This window comes from Protomyctophum parallelum (assembly GCF_964188405.1).
Source record: "Protomyctophum parallelum genome assembly, chromosome: 13".
Lineage (NCBI taxonomy): Eukaryota > Metazoa > Chordata > Actinopteri > Myctophiformes > Myctophidae > Protomyctophum > Protomyctophum parallelum.
Genome location: NC_139708.1, coordinates 19,458,355 through 19,468,630, shown reverse-complemented (window position 1 = coordinate 19,468,630; position 10,276 = coordinate 19,458,355). Strand labels below are relative to the sequence as shown.

Sequence of the window (10,276 nt, the reverse complement as noted above, 5' to 3'; positions counted from 1 at the left end):
TGCTTATGTGTTTTATCCCCCCAAAAGTCATCAAATGTATAAAGTCATTTGCATTTGCGGCACCCCCTATGGATGAAAATGAAATTGCTTTTGGCTCTCGGTTGATTAAACCACCTGTGACATGTGATTCAAATTTGGGATGGATTCGACATTCCGTTCGGGATTTGTATCATCAGCAAATACAAAACACCATTCTTTTTAACAAGGCATTTGCCTAGTTGGACTTTTAAGATACCCTGTGTGCTTTTAACCTGTAAGCAGTATACTTGACCACGAAATGCATGAATTGTAATTTATTATTTTAATATTATTATATTAAATTAATTATATTATAATATTAAATATTATTTTAGTCCTTTTATATACTTATGCATTATTTTATTTTATTTTCTTCTCTTGATGTAGCACTTTGAGATTTGTTTCAAATGTAAAGTGCGTTATAAATATATTATTATTATTATTATTACCATTATGTACAAAGGAGAAAAACGTTTAATTCACTTTATTTTATATTTCAGTTTCTATTTATCTTTTATTTTCTTTATTTTTGTACAACAGTTGGTAAACAGAAGATCCCATGAGAGAGAAAGGGTAAGAACAGGTGGGCTGCTGCATGCTGCTTGCTGCGCTGGTATCTTAGCACAGAGATATTACCCTATCGGGTCTGGGGATTTTCCACAAGTGTCTGAATAATATTATCTGTTGAAATAGGTGAGCAATGTGTTGTTTAAAATGGTATGGAAATGTAAGAATGAGCTTCCGGGAAAAATAAATTATCTTGAACTTTGCATGGCTATTTTGTGCAAAACACACTGTGTGTGGTAATAACACGTTATTGACATTGGTAAACGTGGGTGGGGCTGACGATCCCTCCGTCCCTTTAAATGGAGCCAGAAACGGCACAAAGATCAAAAATCCTTGTGTGTGTGTGTGTGTGTGTAAAGGATCTCACAGCAGCAGCTAGGCCAGACATCATGTGTTTGAACACGGGATACCCATGCGACTGCTTGACCCCCGACGTTCTGTGTGAACCATGCAGGAAGATGGCCCAAGACCTGCAGGAGCCGTGGGACAAAGAACGCCTGTCCGGTGACACCGACGGCGTGGCAGGCGGAGGACCGGTGGCGGCGAGCGCCGCGACACCGCCGGTCGAACCCACCGTGGACCTGTCCTCCGGATGCGTGACGGAGCAGTGCAGAAACCTGGGCCGGCTGATGTCCGGCATCATCGCCGTCAACACCCTGATCCTGGGCTCGGCCCTGGTCAGCGGCACCGCCTACAGCACCACCTCCTTCAGCTCCGCGGACCTGCAGATCTACCTCATCATCCTGATGATCGTGTCCGGCGCCTGGATGGTCTATTACACCGTTAACACGTCTCAGAAGTACAAGGCTGTTCTGTTCAAGGACGGCCACGCGGGACCTGTGTGGCTCAGGGGTAATGTGCTCTCTGTGCATACACGCCATTTTGGAAGGAACTTAATTGGGCCCCCTCCCTACTTCCTTCACGGGTCTTACCGATGATACCAATCTGGTCAAACAGAGTCAGGGTGCTGCTTCTGTTGTGCGTGTTGGCTCACTGGAAACACTGCTACACCAGTAGGTCTCGAACTTACTCGAAGTGTACTTGAGTGGGTTCCAAATGGCCCCGTATACAGGTGTGTAACTCTGAGAGTGTACAGGTCCGTTTGTACACTCTCATAGTTATGGGGGTCCTTGAAATTAAAAGGTTTGACAACCGCTGCACACTAAATGGAACAGAGCCTTAATTAGTATCATCGGTAACACCATAGGAAGAGTTATTCTGTGTGCATATGATATTATAGGCCATTGGAAATGTAAAAGTACTAAAGAGGGATGAAAATTATGTTACGATGGTTTTGTTTGTTTTCCAGTTCAGGTTAAAAAAAACTTCAGTAGATTAATAGGAAAGCCTTTGGTGGTGGTCTATTTGGGATTCATGACCATTCAGCATGTTATTTAACATTGCCTTAGTCCATATTTTTTTCTTTCCAGGGGGACTCGTGGCATTTGGCGTACTCAGTCTCGTAATGGACATTTTTAAGATTGCCAACTACGTCGGCTACCTCCATTGTGAGTCTGCGGTCAAGGTGGTGTTTCCTGTGGTGCAAATTGTGTTCGTTTTTGTCCAGGTAGATAAATATACCAAACGCATAGGAACGCAAGGATTGAATGGAATGGAATGGAAAACAAATAAATTTGTGTGATACAAGATAATGATATAAGTTGTTAGAATTATTTATTCCTTTCCTTTCAGACATACTTCCTGTGGTTCCATGCCAAAGACTGTGTGGAGCTGCAATGGAACCTAACACGGTAAAACTATAGCCATAATGGATTTCCCTTTATCGCATGATTCACTATCCTGTTAAACATGCCTAGTTGCCTACGACATCTGATAAACTTTGAATCTGTGGCATATGCCAAGTTTTAAAATGACAGAATATGAAAGGAATAGAATACACCCGCACACTGTGTATTTGCTCGGCACATGAGTATTTTCTTTTTAATAATGCAACGTCTCGGTCCCTCCGGACCTTCTTCAGGAGGGACCGAAACGTTGCATCATTAATAAATAAATTAATAAATGTCTCATGTACCGAGCAAATACACAGTGTGCGTGTGTATTCTATTCCTTTCATTGATGTCCACTGGCCTACGCACCTGTGCATACGCCTGATTTCTAGGTGTGCAAATGTTTTTTCCTACAAAATGACTGAATGAATAAAAAGAGTCCGCACAGGCGCACACCGATTGATGCTCCCGGGTGTAAAGGTTTACTGTGGTAACGTTTCGAGCCGACCAGGGCTCTTCTTCAGACAGAAGGTTTATTGTGGTCTATGCAGACTATTTTTATTCTTACATTGTTACCGCTTTTTGATCAGCACCCAACCTAGTAGGTTTGCACAGCTTTGTGTGTAGGTGTGTTTTTAGCACAGGATGTGATTATTTGATTGGCTGATGTATGATGATGACATGGTGGCTCGAACATGACATGAAAATACTTGCGAGCTTGTAAATTGGCTGTTGTCGGTGCAGAGATTTGGCATCGAGGGGAAAAAAGGAAGGGAGCCTAGTATATCATCAGTGTATGTTGTATTCATGTTAATGTGTATTTTCATGTGTACATTTCACCACTTAAACTAGCAATACTTAAATAAGTAAATTTGACCTTTCACTCTGCACTTGGTCTGCTTTTATTCCCCTCTACATCAAACGTCTTTGCCGAAAACTGTAGATCTACAAGCTCACAGTGGGTGGCGTTGTACTAAACTGTAGTAACTCTGAGGACCTCCTAGGGGTCACAGGCACAGTTTTAAGGGATCATTGCCTGTCATTTTCCCGCTCATTGTTGCCAACTCTTGCCTCTCTTAGCTGTGGGTTGATGCTGGTGCTGTCTACTAACTTAATCCTGTGGATGAGCGCTGTCACAGAGGAGTCCATACACCAAACGGGTTTTCCGGACTTTAAGAATACAAATAACGTCACTCTACGAAAACGTATCATCGAGACAGGTACGTAGGTAATAAATCAGTGGTTCTCAAAGTGGTTAAATCAGTTTAACCACTTTTAACGGTATATTATTACATTGACTATTTGACAAGTTCACAACAGGTTGCAGTGCAAAGCGTTGTGAGCTTGTGTTTTTGTTTAGTTTTTCATCATGAAAAGAATTTTAGCAATTTGGAATCATTTTTGAAACATTCTAACAAAAACAAATCTTGTGTGGGGCACAAAATATTTTCAGATGAATACATTTGAGAACCACTGGCTTAAAGCAACAAAACTGCAAACCGACCGCGACCTAACACATGTCCCTCGCACTTGTCACATTTTGTTTAGTGAGCTTCGGAGAAGACGAGTGCAACTGCAGCCACAACGCGTGTAAGACCATCAAGCAGGCCTACTACTACCTGTACCCCTTCAACATCGAGTACAGCCTGTTTGCGTCCGCCATGGCCTACGTCATGTGGAAGAACGTCGGACGCCTCACGGAGCAACACGCCCCTCACCACATCCGGTCAGTGTTGATTTTGTCAACTGAAACTATGACGAAGATTGTTCGTCGACTACCTTTTTTCACTGAGGTAAACCGAAATAGGAACGAAATAAAATCTAGGCCATGGTGACTAAAACTGAATCTATTGACAATTTCGACTAGACAAATAAACTAGACTAAAATGTTAGGGAGGGACTACTGGAGAAGAGATCATATAGAACTAAAAGAACAAGTCATTTTATGTGCTCTGAAAATAGCAGATCTACAAGACCAGTGATTGTCGCAGCATGTAACTATTTAGCAAAGAAATTAAATCTGTGTGAAACATGTGGATAGTAAAGTTTTTTTAAGGGAAAAATGCATGAATATGGATATAAATAAGTAAACACGGTGATTCTCTGACACAAAATATCACTAAAAACGAAATGGAATTTTATTCAAAAGACTACGACTAAAACAAAATCTAATTTTTGCTGTCGAATTCAACACTAGGTTCCACGGCAAGGACATCTTCTTCGGGCCCATAGCAGGGATCCTCCTGGTGATCGCAGGCTTGGCGACCTTCGTGGTGTACGAGGTGATATTCATTGAGAATTGTATTCACAGTTTGTAGAATTTGGTAGAATTTCAATAACGAAAGTACAGGTCAATACAAAAACTGCTACGAGGATAAAACCAGAAAAAAGCACTAAGACTTGTTTACATCATTGTCCTCCATTTTCAGTTCATCAGAATAGTTACACTAAAATGCAAAAAAAGAAAGAAGAAATCATTATATATACAGTGTTTTTAAAAAGCAAAACGTGTACAGTACTGTACATATGGAATGTACATATGGTATGGAATAAAGGGGGAGGGGGGACTTTTTTTACTGGGGCCAGTTTCGAATTGCAGTCGCCCGTACATGCTCTTTGAAAGTGGTTTTGGTCTTGGGATTCACATGTCTTTTTTTTTAAAGATTTGTTTGAGGCTTTTCTGCCTTTATTGATAGAATCAAGTGAATACTTAGGGGGAGAGGGAGAAGGGGAGACACATGCAGCAAAGGTCGTCATGAACAGGACTTGAACACGCAATGGAAAGGACCACTGGACAACGCCAGAATGTGAAAATACCCCTAGGAAGTAATCCGATTACAAAAAGTACTCAGTCATAAAACCAGGCATTCAAAGCCCCATGTCATTTACCCAAAATAGTTATAAAATTATTTTAGTTGTATAGTTTAGAAGTAGCCTTAGCAGGAATATGTTTTATTAAAAATATTTAGTATAATGTATGATAAGCCTTAAGATGAAAATACTTTTAGAGAAAAATACCGTAATACTTTCTATGCCAACTAGCATTAAATAGCATTAGCCTTTATGAAGGTAAGCTGTGCCGCCGTCCGCGTCCACTTTAAGAAAAGGATTTTGCCTGCCCCCCCCCCCCCACCCCACACACACTCAGCACACACACTCTGCTATTATCAGTGCTAGCACACACTGCTTACCTGTCGTCAGAATTGTCGGGAGGAACGCGGTACAAAGTCACAAATTAGATCCAAATTTTGGATGGCAGAAGATGCACCCAGGACAGCTCTCCAAAATTTGAAAATCCTGTTGCTGGTCAGACTTTTACGTCCCATAGCTGGAAGTGACGGGACGTTGCCATAGCAACCGGATCAATGCCAAAAGCTGCCGTGGGGCTCAACCATTACATACATGGAGTGTACGGGGGGGGGGGGGGGGGGGGCTTAGATAGCTGACAGATAACGTCCCATAGCTGGGGGGTATGAGTACATTTGTACGTGGCACAAATACAGTTTTAAGTACCCAAAATGAATCATTATCAGAGTCCAAGCAATGAAGGATTTTCCAGACAGGGAGTGGGTTTTTAGAATATGCCATGTAGGCCCAAGCGGTGGCGTAACCGTCTGGGCACCCGACTGGTAATCCAGTCGCAGTGTGCCGCGGGTTCGACTCCCGAGCCCTACACAGCCTTTACTGCATGTCATCCCCCATCTCTCTCCCGTTTCCTGTCAGCCTACTGTCTGTCCCTTAAAAAAACCAATAAAAGGCGTAAGCCGCAAAAAATATCTTAAAAAAAAAAGAATATGCCATGTAATCAGAGAGAGGTGGATGAAGTCACAGTATAGGTTTCTGGAACTATACCCTCCCTCATGGCGTTGTGATCGTGGGGACCAGGTGGAGATGGACCAGAAGGACGTCGGCCGGCGGGAGCACGCGCTCATGATGCACTTTGTGATGAACATCGTGACGGTCATCCTGATGTCGGCGCTGACCATGGTGGGCGTGGCCATCCACATGCTGCACCAGCAGGAGCACGCGTCGGGGAAGAACCCCACGCGCAGCCTGGACGTGGGCCTGCTGCTGGGCTCCTCCATAGGCCAGTTCACCGTCAGCTACTTCACCATCGTGGCCGAGATTGGGACGGGAGCCAAGGGCCGCCTGAACGGCCTCAACCTGGCCTGGGCCGCACTGACCGTGCTGCAGGTCAGTGATGGAAAGTCATTAAAAGCACTGTTTCCCCAAACTCTGGGGGTCCGTTACCCAATCTGTGGGTCACTCACGGACAATTCTTTTTGGGTCCCTATATCAGAAAATCAAAGAAAAATCTAAGAAATTCCATAAATTTGAAAGCAGATGTTTAAGAAGGTGTGAAAATAGCCGATCTAGACGCTCACAACGTGGTGTGAAGCGGTGCGGTGTGAGCTTGTAGATCGACTATTTTCACTAGTTTGGGTCCCCGGGCAAACGTCTAATCTCTCTTTTGTGCCACAGGCTAAAACGTTTGGGAACCACTGGGTTAAATTATGACTTCACCCCCTTTCAACCTATCTTCATATTGATCCTCACTAATGTTCATGATAAAATAGCAAAGAAATAAATCTACTCTGTCCGTGTCCTCATTAGAAGGACTATGGGCAGTGTTCAGAAACCCGTCTTCCAGTGACATCATCGACGGTGCATCCAAGTCTAATAGAAACTAACTATTAAAACAAAAAAATCGTGATTTAAAAAAAAGAATCTGCCTAACGATGTCACCTGAAGAGTGGTTTCTGAAGTCCACACGTGTGTGTGTGTGTGTGTGTGTGTGTGTGTGTGTGTGTGTGTTATTTTTTCCATTTGCAAACTTGAAATTACACTTTCTACATAATGACTATTGATGCCAATACCTTTACTCGAAAAAAAAGGTTTGGACTGCTACTAAAATACCCGCATTAGAATGAAAACAACTAGTTCCATTCTAACTGCATTTTACTGTGGGAGGGGAGGGGGAAATGGAGAACAATTCAAGCCAAGGCCAACATGTATGTTGGGACAGGATTATAGGCTGATTGTGTTTTGGTCTGGATTTCTCCTTTAATTAAAGGTATATTCAGTGATTTCACTCAAAAAACCTTAGGTTTCGTTTTTGGCTGTGGGACCCAGCCTTTCGTCCAATCAGGATAGAGAGTCAAAAACGAAACCTAAGGTTTTTTGACCCCCAGGGGTTAACTGGGGACAGGGAGGAACTCCTTATATGGCCAGCACACTCTATAGTAGGGAGGATTATCACAACAAAACAAAAAAATAAGTGATATTTGAATTAAGTGAAATCACTGAATATACCTTTAAGTAAAGAACGTGAGTACTTTTTTTCCACCACTGATCCAGGTCATCCTGCAGAACATGTTCATAATCGAAGGCATCCAACGTTTGCCCTATCACGAGCCACACCATCCAGTTAGCAACGTGCTAGCCAACCCATATGCCTGCCCCAATGGGGAGCTAAAGAGCGCTGCTGATCTGGAAGCTTCAGAGATCGACACCGGGACCAGCACAGCTATACACATCACCCCTAAATACCAACCCAGGCTGACCTGGAACAGAAGAGTACTGAAGGAGGTCTGCGCCTTCCTGCTGTTCGCCAATGTTATTGTGAGTACTTTTTGTTCCAGAGTCCCCCAGAAGCAAATATTTCAATTAAAAATGTTCACATGTCGCCGGGATTCCTTCAAAATAGATTAAAAAATAAATAAAAAATAAATAAAAATAAATTGGGGTGCCTGGAAGATATGGCCGCTTTTACTCTGTAAAGCCCCCACCTTCGGTTCCGGAAAACATATTTTGTTTGCTTACCTTTCTCTCGTTTCAATAATATCGCTCGATGGTCCCACACGTTCATATTTTGAACGAGAGGCAGGTCAGAAGTCAGAAATGAAGAGCTTAGTATATCCATCTGATCAAAACCACGGAGAGCGCACTAGATTAGCAGATACGAGGCATTCTTTCTGCAGCCGTAAACAGGGAAGTGAACGGCAGCGCGGATGAACGAAGAGTGAATAGTATGGTGTCCTTGGAGGCCAACAAAAAAAAATAAGAAAAATAATCTGAATATTCTTCTCTCGTTTGATATCATTGAAAATGCGCTAGGACGTGTGTACACACGTCCCTGTTTACCGCTAGGACGTGTGTACACAGTCCTGTTCACCGCTAGGACGTGTGTACACAGTCCTGTTCACCGCTAGGACGTGTGTACACACGTCCCTGTTTACCGCTAGGACGTGTGTACACAGTCCTGTTCACCGCTAGGACGTGTGTACACAGTCCTGTTCACCGCTAGGACGTGTGTACACAGTCCTGTTCACCGCTAGGACGTGTGTACACACGTCCCTGTTTACCGCTAGGACGTGTGTACACAGTCCTGTTCACCGCTAGGACGTGTGTACACAGTCCTGTTCACCGCTAGGACGTGTGTACACAGTCCTGTTCACCGCTAGGACATGTGTACACACGTCCCTGTTTACCGCTAGGACGTGTGTACACACGTCCCTGTTTACCGCTAGGACGTGTGTACACACGTCCCTGTTTACCGCTAGGACGTGTGTACACACGTCCTAGCACCCGTTGGTTGGATTGCTTATGACGTACCCACACGTCGTATGGTCTGAAAGTTTTAGGATTTCTCAAAAATAACAGATCCACAAGCTCATATGAGCTTGCATATCTGCATTTTTTTTTATTGCCAAAGTATAAAATAATGGATTAGTGGACCCCAAAGTAGGGCTAAAATCTAAAACGACACAGATGCTTTCCCAGTCTTAATGCGTTAAATTCATTCATGTACAATGATCAAAATGACAAGGGCTATACATGGCATAAAGCAAATGTCATTTGTTTTGATCAACAGCTCTGGATCATGCCTGCCTTTGGAGCTCGTCCCCAGTTTGACCACTACCTCGAAACAGGTTTCTACCAATTCTCCATGTGGGCAGCAGTTGTCAACATTGGACTTCCTTTTGGAATCTTCTATCGCATGCATTCGGTGGCCAGTCTCTTTGAAGTGTATCTAACCTCGTAAAAGCTGCAGGTGCAGTAAATGTAGAACTCATGGGTATGACATTACAGAGTGCAGAGGTCCTAATGCCACTCGCTCATCCCCTGGGTCACGGACGTCATTTCTCTAGTTGGAGAATAACATTGGGTCATCTTCGTCTCGTATAAGAATTGTTTCCAAAAATAAACAAACTGTGGCTCTGTATCGTTTACGATAGTCAAACATTTTAATGTCAAGGACATCTCAAAATAATGTTGTTAAGAGTCCCCCAAAAGCAAATATTATTGGAGTTAAAATGTTACAAGTACAAACGGCTTGTACAGTAAAAACTGCAACAGTTTCCCTGAGAAACTGTGACTCAGATTTGAAACAGTCTTCTGGCGAAAATGTAAATAATTCGGCTGCGGTAACTTTAGTGTTTTTTTCCGCCGTCAGTTGATGCTTCATATCCATATGAGTCAAGCCACGGTTCCATTTGGTTATTTTTGGAACACAGTTACAGTATATGACACAATATTTAACACCTCTATGGGAATTCAGAATGGAGGGAAGAACACGTGACAACCGGGTAGGATACCTACATTGCGTAAGACTTCGGTGCTCTATAGAAGGCCATTTTATATAAAGTCATATTTCTTTTGAAGATATATACCGTACATCTATCCATCTTCAAAGTGCTTCATCCAAAGTCTGGTTGTGGATCGGATGTGTCAGTTCCAACAGGGGGAGAACAGACGTCCGTTTCCCTGGTCCACATTAGACAGCTCTGACTGGGGGATCCCGAGGCGTTCCAACCTTAGAGTATATATGAATAGAGACGGCACCCAGAGGAAACCCTGAGGCGAAATGGACATAGTGGCCGAATTTGGTATTGCAGCGTGGGCCCAAACTCATGAACGCGCTGGTCCGTTGACTATCATTGTGCACGTTCACGACGGAC

General features: G+C 43.2%; 1 protein-coding gene across 1 annotated transcript; it reads left to right on the top strand.

Annotated features, from left to right (window-relative positions):
- Positions 1–974: 974 nt before the first annotated feature.
- On the top strand, positions 975–9,519 carry LOC310869259 (proton channel OTOP2-like; the record flags this gene model as incomplete). The annotated part of the gene is made up of 9 exons (XM_083779905.1): positions 975–1,437; positions 2,016–2,152; positions 2,278–2,336; positions 3,396–3,535; positions 3,864–4,041; positions 4,513–4,597; positions 6,201–6,509; positions 7,674–7,937; positions 9,190–9,519. The coding sequence occupies 9 exons, from the start codon at positions 975–977 to the stop codon at positions 9,358–9,360; spliced, it is 1,806 nt and encodes a 601-aa protein (XP_083636031.1). The 3' UTR covers positions 9,361–9,519.
- Between the last annotated feature and the right edge of the window lie 757 nt (positions 9,520–10,276).